The following is a 14040-nucleotide window of genomic DNA, read 5'->3' as shown; positions in this document are numbered from 1 at the left end:
TAAGATTACAACTTTTCTTATGGAAAAATAGACAACTAGTATTAATATTACGACTTTCTTCATGTAATATTAATATCATGCATCATAACAGTCAAAGGTTTTTGTCATAAAATAATGACTTTTTCTAGGAAATATGAAATGTTTTTTTCTCTCTTGACTAAAGACAATGTTTTTTCTCATCGTATCATGACGTCATTCTTTTAACATTGTGAGTTTTTCTCAATGTATAAATGTATTTTCATGTGCCTTTTCCCCCCCTTGGATTTTACTATCATTTCCTCTATACTATACACTATAATCGCAATTTTGGCATTGGCCCTTTGAACTGTGATTTTTACCAATGAGCCATGTACTGCCCTGTGCTTGTTTTCCTGTACGTAGCTTACAACTTGGTTCAGGTGGTAAGTACCAAGCTCCAACTGACAGTCAGACCGGACTACCCGGTACCAGTGGGACAGAAAGTCAGCCTGGACTGCAGCGCACCAAGTTGGCCGGCCTTGGACAACTGGTACTGGCAACGACAGGAGAAAGACACATGGGAGCAAGTGGCCGAGGGGACCAATCTTACCCTGACTGAGACACACACACACACACACACACGTGTACATATATATTCATTTATTTAATGACACATTTATGTATTTTACATTATTTTCCAATTTCAGTTGCATCAGATAGGTGTGATATTATGTCCATCCATCCATTTTCTGAGCCGCTTATCCTCACTAGGGTCGCGGGAGTGCTGGAGCCTATCCCAGCTATCTTCGGGCACGAGGCGGGGTACACCCTGAACTGGTTGCCAGCCAATCGCAGGGCACACATAAACAAACAAGCATTCGCACTCACATTCACACCTACGGGCAATTTAGAGTCTTCAATCAACCAACCACGCATGTTTTTTGGGATGTGGGAGGAAACCAGAGTGCCCGGAGAAAACCCACGCAGAAACGGGGAGAACATGCAAACTCTACACAGGCGGGGCCGGGGATTAAACCCCGGTCCCCAGAACTGTGAGGCAGACGCTCTAACCAGTCGTCCACCGTGCCGTGATATTATGTATTTATTTTTCTTATTTTTTTTACATTGTAAAATATGTATTTATTTATAGTTTTTTTTTTGCATCACAGGGGCGGTCTTCCGCAGGCCGAGAACAACGGACACCTGTACATGAATTACTCAAGCACTAACCTAGCCTACACAGATCTGGATCCCACACGCATGACTGCGGAGAGCACATCCTCAGTTCTGCCGTGAACATCTGATTAGGCAGATAGAGCAACTGAATGTGGACTCCAACTCACACAATCACCTATAAAACCACTAGTTGACTATCTGTAGTCCACAGGGTGTGCTTACTGCTCGGTGAGATTGTCACTATACGGTGACGAAAACACACCACAAGCAACTCAAAATAACGTGCAAGACTCACCATCTTCTCAGAATACAATAAAGCAGAGAACCCACTGTTGTTTTTGTCACTGTGAATAATCACCAGGGAGCTGAAAATGTCACAATATCAGATGCCCGAAGGGAACACGTAACTTTGACAGAATTACTTCTGCGTCCTCGCACTTGACTGGTGGAAAATGCTGTATATTTTATTGATGCCATGTCAGAAATAAAAACATTAAAAGGCACTGACTGCATTACCTAATTAACTGACTACATTGTTTGTTGTGGAGTTCTTTTGGTGAAAATAAAGAGTCAGACTCGCAGAGAATCTCACAGACTTCTGCTTGCAAAACTTCTTCTTTTCTGTGCGTACTTCACACAGGAAGCCGGATTGATGCAATTTAGTCTTCACATAAAAAGATAAGCAGTAGTCAGAAGAAACAAGGTCTTTTCTGCTGGCCTAAGCACTAGCAGAAGCACTGGCCGACATTTACAACCTTAATTGTTATGTTTGTTCCATTCAATTGTACTAATTTATTCCCAACAGTGTATTCTCTTTATTTGGTACCATTTCATTTTACAAATGGCATGGACAGAACAGTCACTGATGGCGTAGTGGTACACTGCCTGAGCTTTGGTTCAGTTCCCACTCAGTGACAGTTTGAATGTGAGTGCGAAAGGTTGTCTCTCTCTATGTGCCTTCTGTTTGACTGGCGACCAGTCCAAGGTTGTAGTCAACCTTTGACCTAAAATCAGCCAGGACAGGCTCCAGCCCAGGATAAGCAGTCTAGAAAAATGGCTGTATGGATGGGATAGAGAAAACATGATCTCCTGGTGTAACCCGATACCGTTTATTATGCCACTTCTTGGGTGTGTTCAAGTCAAAGCAGCTCGGGCTAATGGAGCTCATCAGGAAGTCTCTGACTGTGGTGTCGGCTGTCCAAAGAGATCTGCGAGGTGACGGTGTGGGAGCAGCTCTCGCCCTTCACCAGCCTCTTCAGATGAGCCATGATGAACCGTCGAAACTTTCTGGTGGCGAAACAGTACACCACCGGATCCAAAATGCAGTTGAGACCCATGAGAAGCAAGGTCAACTGATGCGCGTCGTTGAGCGTCTGAACAGTTTCGCCATTCCAGTCCACGTGGCCCCACCCCTCTTGGATCTGCAGTACCGCCAGCGTCCAGAAGCCTTGGACCACGTGATGAGGCAGGAAGCACAGGACGAATACGCCGACCACCGCCATAAGCATCTGCACAGCCCTGCGTTTCACCCCTGTAGGCCTCCTGGATGAGGAGATAGTCATGTTGGACTTCCTGGATAAAACCGTTCCGGACTTTAGCTCAGAGAGAGGAGCGCTTTGGGAGAACAAGGTTCGGGCGATGAGGAGGTTACACACTACCACGAGCGCGAAAACGACAAAAAACATTACGATGATTGCAAAATGCGTGGCGGCCACCACTCTTTTGGACGAGTCGTCCCCATTCTGGTAGCCTTCGAAACAGCGGGTGACGTTCCTGTCCTGGTTGGTGCCTGGACTGGCGAGAAAAGGAACAGCCATGGAGACAGTCGTCAACCAGATGACAACACAAACGGCGATTCCGCGGCGCCTGTGGTCCGACGAGGCCGCGTCTAAAGGCCGGGTGACCGCCCAGTACCGGTTGACACTGATGGCACCAAGGAAGAGGATGGAGCAGTAGGTGTTGATGAAGAACAACGAGCCGGTCAGTCGGCACAGAAAGTCTTTGTAGATCCACGTGCCTTGGCGGCTGTAATAGCCAATCCAGAAGGGGAGGGCACACACGAAGAGGAGATCTGCGATGGTCAGGTTGGTCATGTAGATGCGGATTTCCCCCATGGCTTTGGCTTCTCGTAGGCGGCGCAGCACAAACAGCACATAAATGTTGGCAAAGAGTCCAAGGATGAAGATGATGCCATATGCTGTGGGGAAAAGCTGATAACGAAAAGGCGAGTCCAGGAAGTTCGAGTCATTGGTGGCCGTAAACGGCAGAATCATGACTTCCGCGGCGCTTTCTGTCGTGGAAAGCCATGTTTCTGTCTGTGGGAGACAAGACACAACCCATTGTAACAACAGAGATTCACCACACCAAGCAAATTGTAAATGACGTCAAAAGAAACAGAATGATTATTTATTTACTATGATGACTGGAGGGAAAACTATCCCAAAGTCGTGGCCTTCAACCAAAAACATAATAGACCATTGGAACTCAAAAACAATCCATCCTGCTAGGCTGAATTTAAGATTGCTTCAAATTTCAAACACATTTTTCCCATAAGAACAATGGCAAAGCCAAAATACACTTAACGATGCATTAAACGGACCGTGACTACATACTATTTTCATTATGGTCATTAAGGAAATTACATTAACACCCCTGAAAATGTTAATTCAACTTTAACCTCACCCTCCAAAACCAAAACAGATACTGAGCTGTAACTACTCGCATTTTGTCAGTGACACTTCATGTAGTTTTCACAATGGATTATATAGGTCTATCCATCCATCCATCCATTTTCTGAGCCGCTTCTCCTCATTCGGGTCGCGGGCGTGCTGGAGCCTATCGCAGCTATCATCGGGCAGGAGGCGGGGTACACCCTGAACTGGTTGCCAGCCAATCGCAGGGCACATTCAAACCAACAACCATTCGCACTCACACCTACAGGAAATTTAGAGTTGTCAATTAACCTACCATGCATGTTTTGGAGATGTGGGAGGAAACCGGAGTGCCCGGAGAAAACCCACGCAGGCACGGGGAGAACATGCAAACTCCACACAGGCGGGGCCGGGGATTGAACCCCGGTCCTCAGAACTGTGAGGCAGACGCTCTAATTACATAGGTCTGTTATGTAAATAGTGCACGTCGGCACAAACGTAAGACAAGACGTAAGCAAAAGTGAAGCAATACATTAAATAGGAAGTTTTACCATGGTTTCTCGCATCTGGCGGCCCTCTCGTGTCTGCTTATATTTCAACTGTGAAAGAAAGAGCGTGTTAAGCGGAAGTCAATGTTGGGTGTCTTCATACAGGTCACTGAGTCAAGGCGCAAACATCTTTCATCAATATGTGTCAAAGAAAACATGCATTGCACAATTATTTTGTATGCTTCTGGTTAAAGTTCTAAGCATGCTTTTCCCAAATATTTATGGTAGTTTTAATAGTTTTTCAACTCTAATAAAAACTGCCAGATGTTAGACGTTAAATGTCAAATGTAATCATAACACTTAAATCCTAAAATACATCCTGAGCATCTATTGAGGTTATAACTTGCCAGAAAATGGGATTTTAAGGCACAAAATATGAAAGTCACATTCAAAATTGTCTTGACTTACCACGCGGTGTCTTCTCTGTGTGTTGTCTGCGTGTCTGGAAGTGTCAGTGGGAGTCAAAGTGAAGGCAAGCGTCAAGTATCAAAAAGAAGGAGGTGCAAACGTCTTGGGAAATCCCACATGGTGTAACAATCCTGTCAGCCAAATTGAAGAAGACACGCCCATGCTGGAGAAATCTTGGAGTTTTACACTTACTTCACATTGACGTATGCCTTTTAATTAAGTCATTGTGTGCTGTTTTACCGCAGTTCTATTTTACTGATCCTCACATTCCTGAATATCAGAGATTTCCCAAACTTAAAAAAAACATGGGCCTACAGCATTGATACATGTTATATTTGAACCAAACTTTTCTGGAAAAAAAAAAGGCTTGGAGTTCAAACCATCATAATGCATGATGTCACTCAGTAAGCATTTAAGGATAACTCTACTGTTTTTCCTTTTTTCTTATGCTTTGTGTGTGTGTGTGTGTGTGTGTGTGTGTGTTCTTCTCACCACAAGAGCATACCTACAATGGCAAAGAGGGGAAAGTGTGATGAAAGCAAAAGTGTATGGCTGCGTATGAGCAATTACTACAATTACAAATAATAATAAAAAAGAAAAACTCTCAATAACATGCTAAATGCTCAATAGCATGTAGCTGAAATGTAATCATGCTAATAACTAGCATTAAAATTATCAGAGAAGCTTATCAATAAAAGTAAGTTTCTACTTTTATATAACAAAACTGTACTTCGAAGAGTAGTTATAGTTTTACTTAGTTTTACTATATACGTGTGGTAATGTTTTACACTTCCGTCATACAGTTAGGAACATTAAGCTCTTTCTTGAACCATAATCAGTCAGATTTTCTAAACTCTACTGAAAGGAAGATCTGTTTCTTATTGTCTTTGGGAACGTTGGGGAAATTAAATGTTTGTGTTGCGCCATTTCCATATTTGGTGGCATGTGATGAATTTGGTTTCCATTTAGGCCTACTTTATATAAAACAAGAACTTTGGTCTTTCTCACACTTTTCAAGACACTTAAAAGCTAGTATAAAACACACGTTGACATCCTGTCAGTTTCATTAAAATCAAAGTTAATCTTGTATTGAAATTGAACAAATTTGTCCCAAATTAACACCAGTTTCACACCATTAATTAAATTTGATTGTTCTTTAGAAATCACAATTTCACATTATAATTATCTTAGCTTTTACAGCCCTTACGCTAAAAGATCCTTATGGAATGTATTCTATGTAGAAGAAGGTTGCAAGTGTTGCTTTCTAACCACTAGAGGTCAGACCAGGCCTGTCAAAGCAGGCCTCGCAGCTCTGCATGAGCATGTTTCTGTTCAGACAGAGCCTTCTCTTCTCTTAATCACAGTGTCAAGCTTTATTGGTGCAATTAGCTTGCCAATCAAAGCAAGAAAACAACAACTCTTTATGGTGGCCGTGCCCTATATGACTACCAGACATTTACCATTGCTTTCTTTGCAAATGCTAGGGAAAGAGAGCTTCAATGATTACAATAGTAGCTTTATTAATACCATTTGCACAGATTTTAACCAAGTCGACGTGGTTGACAAATCTGTACACGGACAAACCCACCAAAGACTAAAAGCCTTTGGCATGTTAGCCAAATTGTGTACACAAGTGCACTACTCTCTAACTGAACATGCCACGAAAACCGTGGCTAACCATCCCACATCTGACACCCATTTTCACAGAACTCTGAAGACTAGTACCCTCAGCCCTCTATCTATTGGCTTCAAACTCGTAGACTGAGCCTGAGAGCCAGGTCCTTTGGTATGGTTATGCCACAGATGGCCTCATTGCGAAACCATCCCGCTTCTGACACCATCACGTACACAACTGCAGAAATTACATTCTCTATCACACTTTTGCCAGAATCAGTACCCTCAACCTAGATGAGAATCAAGCCTGTTGAGTTGAATAACCTGTACATTGACCACGACACGAATGAGCCAGGCTCCTTGGCATAATAGGCAAATCTTGTACACAAACATACTACCGTCCCATTCAGGAGGCAGGCACATGTGCCACATAAATGCCCAATTCCAATCCTCCTAGTGCCTCACCCATTGTCACAGGACTCTGAAAAGTAATACCCTCACCCTGGATTAGAATCAGGTCTATTGGGTTGGAAAACCATGTACATTTGAGTGAGGCGTCATCAGTTTACGTGTGCTCCCAACTGGTCTCCAGTCGAACCATCCCACTTCTGACACCATTTGTCACAGGACTCTGAAAAGTAGCACCCTCAACCTAGATTAGAATTTCGTCCACTGGGTTTAAAAACCTGTCACCTGTCGCAGTCGTCCCAACTGATCTCAAGGCTAATGTTCCACTTCTGTAATCATTTTTCACAGGACTTATCATGTTGAAAAACCTATACATTGATTAAGACATGAATGAGCCAGGTGTCACCTGTTGCAAGGGTCAGCCAAACTGGTATTAAGATTAAGATTCTATTTTTGACACCCTTTGTTACAGGACTCCATATGGTTGAAAATAATGTACATCGACCGTGACACAAATGAGGCAGCTTTCTTCCAACTGGTCTCAAGGCTAACCATCCCACATCTGACAAAATTTGTTGGAAAACTATAGGGATATTTGGTGCAGATCCGGAAAAGCGTGATCCAGGATTCTTACAATCAGATTTAATGGTCAATCAGTCGACCCGGTTGGTCGATCGGACGGTCGGTCAATCGGTTGAAGAATGGAGCCAGTACGTTTTTAACACCAATCATCCAAATTTAGAGGGTTGTCTTAAACAACAAAAGCTTATGCTTAACCACCAGTATGCTGTTACATCCATTCTCTCATCTCATCTTTAAAATTCTCATCTTTAAAACGTAATCAGATTAAAATGGGGAAACCATGATGGGCTGCAACGCTACACAGTTTCTCCCATGTAGTTTAACTGTTAGCCCAGGCATGCAGAGACGGCAAAACGATAGCTCCTAGCACCTTAACAGCTTTTTTTTATATAGGTGAGCGTGCGTTCGCCTTAAAAGAGCTGTGTAGTCAGAAGTCAAGCATTCCTTTAGGAGACGGGAAGGGAGGGAGCCACATGTGCAGAACGCTTCATATCCCGTTAACACTTTTTTTTTCCTACTCCTTCGCCACTCCGCCTTCGCTAACATGGGTGACAAAGATGGGTGTTCTAATGAACCTGTGGTATTGGCCCAGAACATACTGTACATATCACCTGGCACAGCGCTCTAATGTAAGATCGCTCTCAGGGAGATTTACTGCATGCCAAAGGCTGAGTTTTGAGGAATGTCCCCCCACAGTGAGAAATAGAAGACGATGGGAGGGTAAGCTCAACAGGCTGGGGCATCTGTACTTCTAAATAAGATGAGACTTGACAAGTGGATGTTGTTGTTTTTTTTATGTGTCGATCAAAGCCTGTTGGAGCTGCCTATCTCCTGGGACTCCCAGTGGAGTTCCAAATGAATGTACAAACACTAAGAATCAGAATCAGAATCAGAATCATCTTTATTTGCCAAGTATGTCCAAAACACGGCGGCCGACTGGTTAGAGCGTCAGCCTCACAGCTCTGAGGACCCGGGTTCAATCCCCGGCCCCGCCTGTGTGGGGTTTGCATGTTCTCCCCGTGCCTGCGTGGGTTTTCTCCGGGCACTCCGGTTTCCTCCCACATCCCAAAAACATGCATTAACTGGAGACTCTAAATTGCCCGTAGGCATGACTGTGAGTGCGAAAGGTTGTTTGTTTCTATGTGCCCTGCGATTGCCTGGCAACCAGTTCAGGGTGTACTCCGCCTCCTGCCCGATGACAGCTGGGATAGGCTCCAGCACGCCCGCGACCCTAGTGAGGAGAAGCGGCTCAGAAAATGGATGGATGGATGGATGTCCAAAACACACAAGGAATTTGTCTCCGGTAGTTGGAGCCGCTCTAGTACAACAGACAGTCAATTTACAGAACACTTTGGAGACATAAAGACATTGACAAAAAACAATTGTGCAAAAAGATGCAGAGTCCTCTAGCACTTAGAGCAGTTCGAATGACTAATATTGCAATAGACCGGTGCAATGACCATTGTGCAAGGGGCGCTGAGACTTCAAGGAGTGTATGCAGTTTAAAGTGACGAGTAGTGCGATAATCTGGGACAATGTTGGTTGTGCAAATGTTACAGATACTCCTCAAACAGTGTGCATGAGTGGCCAGTATATGCAAATAGTGCAGCATGGCGAGACAACTACAGCGAGTGCACGAGTAATACATAATTGGCCCCACAGAAATGTGACAACGAAGTCAAAAAATTGCCACCATGTTGTAATGGAATTGTAGGTCAGGTGTTTAAGAAGTTGATCGCAAGAGGGAAGAAGCTGTTGGAATGTCTACTAGTTCTAGTTTGCATTGATCGGTAGCGCCTACCTGAGGGAAGGAGCTGGAAGAGCTGGTGACCTGGGTGCGCAGGGTCCGAGAGGATTTTGCACGCCCTTGTCTTAGTTCTGGCAGCGTACAAGTCCTCAATGGTGGGTAGGTAAGTCTCGAAGTGCTTAGAGACTTGGGGACCATAGGGTTGCTGGTTCAAGTCCCACTACAGACCAAATCAGGGCTGGGTGGAACACGTACAACCAACACCCTCTTTGTTGTCTCCCTAGTAAATGTCAATGCTAGATCCTACAAGTATGCTTGCGTGTGTATATTTACAGTATGTGGTCATTTTTCAATATGCATTAGGGGCAAATGTGGCAGTGACTTCCATGATCCAACAAATGGCGCTCTGGTAAAATAAACATTACATTTATGCATTTTATATTTAACACAGAGTGCTCATTAAATTGTTACATTAATGTGTGTAGTACACTGCAATGATGATTTTTGCTGTAGGGGCAAGTGTGAAAGTGCCCAACCATCTGGTGATGTGGTTTAAAAAAAATAATACAATATATATATATATAAAAGGTGGCACAGTGGTCGACTGGTTAGAGCATATGCCTCACAGATCTGAGGACCGGGGTTCAATCCCCGGCCCCGCCTGTGTGGAGTTTGCATGTTCTCCCCATGCCTGCGTGGGTTTTCTCCAGGCACTCCGGGTCCTCCCACATCCCAAAAATATGCGTGTCAGGTTAGGACCGGGGTTCAATCCCCGGCCCCGCCTGTGTGGAGTTTGCATGTTCTCCCCATGCCTGCGTGGGTTTTCTCCAGGCACTCCGGGTCCTCCCACATCCCAAAAATATGCGTGTCAGGTTAATTGACAACTCTAAATTGCCCGTAAGTGTGAATGTGAGTGCGAATGGTTGTTTGTTTGTATGTGCCCTGCGATTGGCTGGCAGCCAGTTCAGGGTGTACCCCACCTCCTGCCCGATGATGGCTGGGATAGGCTCCAGCACACCCACGACCCTAGTGAGGAGAAGCGGCTCAGAAAATGGATGTATATATATATATATATATATAAAATTTGGTATTTATTTTATTGTGGGTTTATATTTCATGTAGAGTAGCGATAACACTGCATGGACAAAAAAAGTGCATGGACAATTTTTATTAGGGGCAAATGTGTCAGCACTGTACATGAACCAACAGATGGTGTTGAGGTGAAAAAAATGCTTACTTTTTGCTGTTCATTACATTTATGTATTTTATATCAACACAGAATAGCCAATAAATTGTTAAAGTGGAACAATGGAAATTGTCCAATAGGGTCAAAAAGGTGCCCAATTAGAACTGCAGAGGCTTGCGATCTTTGTCCTTTTTTTTATTATTTTATTTTTATTTTAGTATTTTATATTTACTACAGCCCGCGACCCTAGTGAGGAGAAGCAGCTCAGAAAATGGATGGATGGATGGATATTTACTACAGGCAGTAAGTTAATGAGGAAATTAATGTGTGTGAATATCGGTGACAATTTTGCTTCCTGGGCAAACGTGACATTGCCCCACCATTTCCAGCAGATAGCGTTATTTATATTGTACATGGGTTTTTGTTTTTTTCAATCAAATGTTACATTTTATACAGAGTAGTGATTTTTCTGTGAAATTAATTAATATGAGGCAATTTTGCATTGGGGCAAGTTTGGTAGCGCAGGCAGATGATGTTATGTTTTTAGTTTTTCCAATACGCATATTGCAGTTAATATACGTAAAACGGTGATTTAATTATGGAATTGATGTGTATGCAGCGCGGGCATCTTTTCATATGGGCACAGTTCCCCACCACTGTCAACAGATGGCTCTGTGGTGAAAATGATCATGTTTGTATTTACATTAAGTATTTTATCGTTAATACAGAGTAGAAATTCAACTGTGAAATGAATAAGTATGAATAACGTTTTGTCGAAGTTCATAATCTTTTGGGAGAGTATTTTTTGAGTGTATTTCAAACTTTCTCTGCCAATTCTCCCTGTTCTTTCCCTGCGGTGTGGGACAAAAGAAAACTGCCTCATGAGGGTGCAGAGCCCCATAAAAACGATTAGGTTTAACAAATTCTTCCTTGTAACTAGTAGTACCACAAACTATACCTGTAATGTAACCTACCAATGTTTTTAACGTTTAAAACATCACTAGTGTGAAACATTAAAAATGGACAAAAACAAAGGATTGCTCTTTCAATTTTCTAACTCAGAAATCATCCATTTTTATCTCCATAATAAGAGAGGCGCATGAGAGCAACAATTCAGGCAGCGATGCCAATCAGCGATGCACACAATGCTGTAACTCTTACTCTCTCTTACTGGATGTCTTAGGATAAGTGCATGTTCCCGGACACGACATGCTGCCCCACATTTGGACTCATCTGGGTTATATGTGTTTAAATACCGGCCATAACCCGCTCTGGGAGGACAGTGAATTAAGCACATTAATCCTCATCCTCACATTTAAAAGAACACAAAGTAGTAAAGCTACATAAACCATGTTGTAGCGTAAAGTCTGTCCTTCATTGGTTTCAGTTCTCCCCTTGCCTTATTATGATGTAGTCATAATATCATCAGGTAACGATCCACTCACTGGACTATTGACTGTGTGTAATTTTAGAGATGTGCACGGGATTATGGAGATTAGTGTGCATCTGCAGTGTTTGCAAGTGGCTCTGGATAAGATAAAAACGCCTCCTGTGTGAAACAGAAGAAAGAAAAAAAGAAGCAGATGCACATGGCATGTCCGTGCTATCAACAAACTTTTCTTGGAACAGAGTTGATTATGTTGGCTGGTGAGGGATGTTTGCAATTAGGAAGGATGTTGGCTCGAATGCGAACTCTTCCTGAATCAGGTAGTCCCTGCAGTGCACAGTGCAAAGCGGACTACGTTCCCTTGAAAACATGTTGGCGCTTTGCATCGCACTCTGTATGGTGCATTTGCATTTATGTCATTTGATATATGGAAGCCATTTATCCAGATGACAGAAACATGTGTGTGAACGTTCCCAGGACAGATGGAACATGACAGATATAAACAGTTGTGTGAAAATATTCAAGTCTATCTTTGGCGATGCAGCCGAACCGCTAAAGACGCAAATGTCGTACAGTTCTGGATTTTACATTTCAGGAAAATGCACTTCTATGGTACACAATTTAGAAGTTCCAATCATTGCCATGCATAACAAACATCATGAGACAAATATACACCTGAAGGTACATTAACTAAAGCAGGGTACATTACAGTATATAGGGACAAAGCCCTGCCGCATAAAGTTAAAAACCCCATAAAAATACCTGTAAAAATTATTACAATGTTCCGTATTAATATTTACAGTATATTAATTAGTTTAAACCATAAATATAACACAAACTATGATCCAAAACATTTTAATACCATTTCATGCTCTCTCTGAAAATAAATGGTGCACAGATGATTTGATTCATAAAAACAATGCCTTGCACAGACATGCACATGTGGCAAAGACTGTCGGTAACGTCTAACAGCCCAGGCTAAACTTATCTCCTCCTCGACATACAAAGATCATAGAACAGTCAAACTGTATCACTTCAACATAATTCCTTGACATCATTTACTAATTACCTACTGGCGAAGGGTGTTGGCACCAACTTGTCGCATCAAAGAGCATTACAGAAAGAGCCCAAAAAATATGCAGCAATTCCGCAAACAGTTGAGTTTTTCAATGAAAACCTGAAGATAGGTTGCAAAGAATAAAACACAAATAGGCGAATTTGTAAATAAGGAATCGGGAATAGGCAGGGTTTCATTGTACATGTATTTAGAACATCTTGACTTTTTGTAAAATGTGAGATACCACACAAATGACGAGGGGGAAAAGGGCAAGAGTGTGCTTCTTTTTACATTTGTATGACAATGAAGGGGCCCCTTAAATTAGACTATTTTGACTGACATTCTTTACACGTGCAGCACGGTGGCCGACTGGTTAAAGCGTCAGCCTCACAGTTCTGAGGTGCGGGGTTCAATCCCCGTCCCCGCCTGTGTGGAGTTTGCATGTTCTCCCCGTGCCTGCGTGGGTTTTCTCCGGGCACTCCGGTTTCCTCCCACATCCCAAAAAACATGCATTCATTGGAGACGCTAAATTGCCCGTAGGCATGACTGTGAGTGCGAATGGTTGTTTGTTTCTATGTGCCCTGCGATTGGCTGGCAACCAGTTCAGGGTGTACCCCGCCTCCTGCCCGATGACGGCTGGGATAGGCTCCAGCACCCCTGCGACCCTAGTGAGGAGAAGCGGCTCAGAAAATGGATGGATTCTTTACACGTCTGTCTTTTGGGGACTACCAACAGGTCTCAACAGCTGACATTTTTAAAATGCCAGCTATGTAACAGAAAAGTGCATATTATCTAAAATGGAGCGGGTCTTTTGCAAATGTGCAATACAAAATAAGTGACAGGTCACAACTTACATTTGCATTACGCCTTTGCCAAAATAGTTTTTGCATATCAGTGGCAACAGTGGTTAAGTTATTCTTACACTGCTTTTTACATTAAATCTTACCATACAGTAAATAAAGGTTATTGATGGCCCTAAGTAGCTTAATCCTGTACTGATTACTCCGATTTCCATTATTTCCTAAGGGAAAATCCTGTTTCAAAATCAGAACGAATATGAGGTTGTTGTTCTTGTTAGATAGGGTCTCCTATGTCAGAAATCTAAAAACATACTCGCATATTGTCATGCTTTCCATGCTGGTGCGTCCATGCTCTGTTCACACTGGCTTCTGAAAAGTTGCACTTTTGTGTTGACGTCTTTGGTATCTTACCCACTTGTAGAGAGGATCCACTCTGTACTGTACACCGTACATCATACTCACCAGAGATATTGAAAATTAAATGTGTGCAGATCAATACAGACGTATTTTACTATTTG

At 42.9% G+C, this 14040-nt stretch overlaps 1 protein-coding gene across 3 annotated transcripts; it reads right to left on the bottom strand.

The window, feature by feature from the left end:
• Positions 1–601: 601 nt before the first annotated feature.
• Positions 602–4861, bottom strand: ptafr (platelet-activating factor receptor). Of its 3 annotated transcripts, none has more exons than XM_061795778.1 (3): positions 4742–4861; positions 4337–4384; positions 602–3449 (listed from the first exon to the last, which is right to left on the bottom strand). In XM_061795778.1, the coding sequence occupies exons 2-3, from the start codon at positions 4349–4351 to the stop codon at positions 2289–2291; spliced, it is 1176 nt and encodes a 391-aa protein (XP_061651762.1). In that variant the 5' UTR covers positions 4352–4384; positions 4742–4861; the 3' UTR covers positions 602–2288. The 3 variants fall into 3 exon arrangements, with proteins under 3 accessions (XP_061651762.1, XP_061651763.1, XP_061651761.1); XM_061795779.1 differs by lacking the exons at positions 4337–4384; positions 4742–4861 and adding an exon at positions 4102–4240 and having other exon boundaries at positions 602–2676; positions 2823–3449; XM_061795777.1 differs by lacking the exons at positions 4337–4384; positions 4742–4861 and adding an exon at positions 4102–4238.
• Between the last annotated feature and the right edge of the window lie 9179 nt (positions 4862–14040).

Source organism: Phyllopteryx taeniolatus, chromosome 13, assembly GCF_024500385.1.
Source record: "Phyllopteryx taeniolatus isolate TA_2022b chromosome 13, UOR_Ptae_1.2, whole genome shotgun sequence".
In the NCBI taxonomy this organism is placed as follows: domain Eukaryota; kingdom Metazoa; phylum Chordata; class Actinopteri; order Syngnathiformes; family Syngnathidae; genus Phyllopteryx; species Phyllopteryx taeniolatus.
Note: the sequence above shows the minus strand (reverse complement) of the source record. Positions and strands in the feature narration are given on the sequence as shown.

Excerpts from the sequence above, each read along its gene's own strand:
- ptafr (XM_061795777.1), bottom strand. The coding sequence starts at position 4,173 with ATGTTCTCCCCGTGCCTGCGTGGGTTTTCTCCGGGCACTCCGGTTTCC. Across the intron at positions 3,450-4,101 it reads ACATCTCCAAAACATGCATG|ACAGAAACATGGCTTTCCAC; the intron begins GTAGGTTAATTG and ends TGTCTCCCACAG.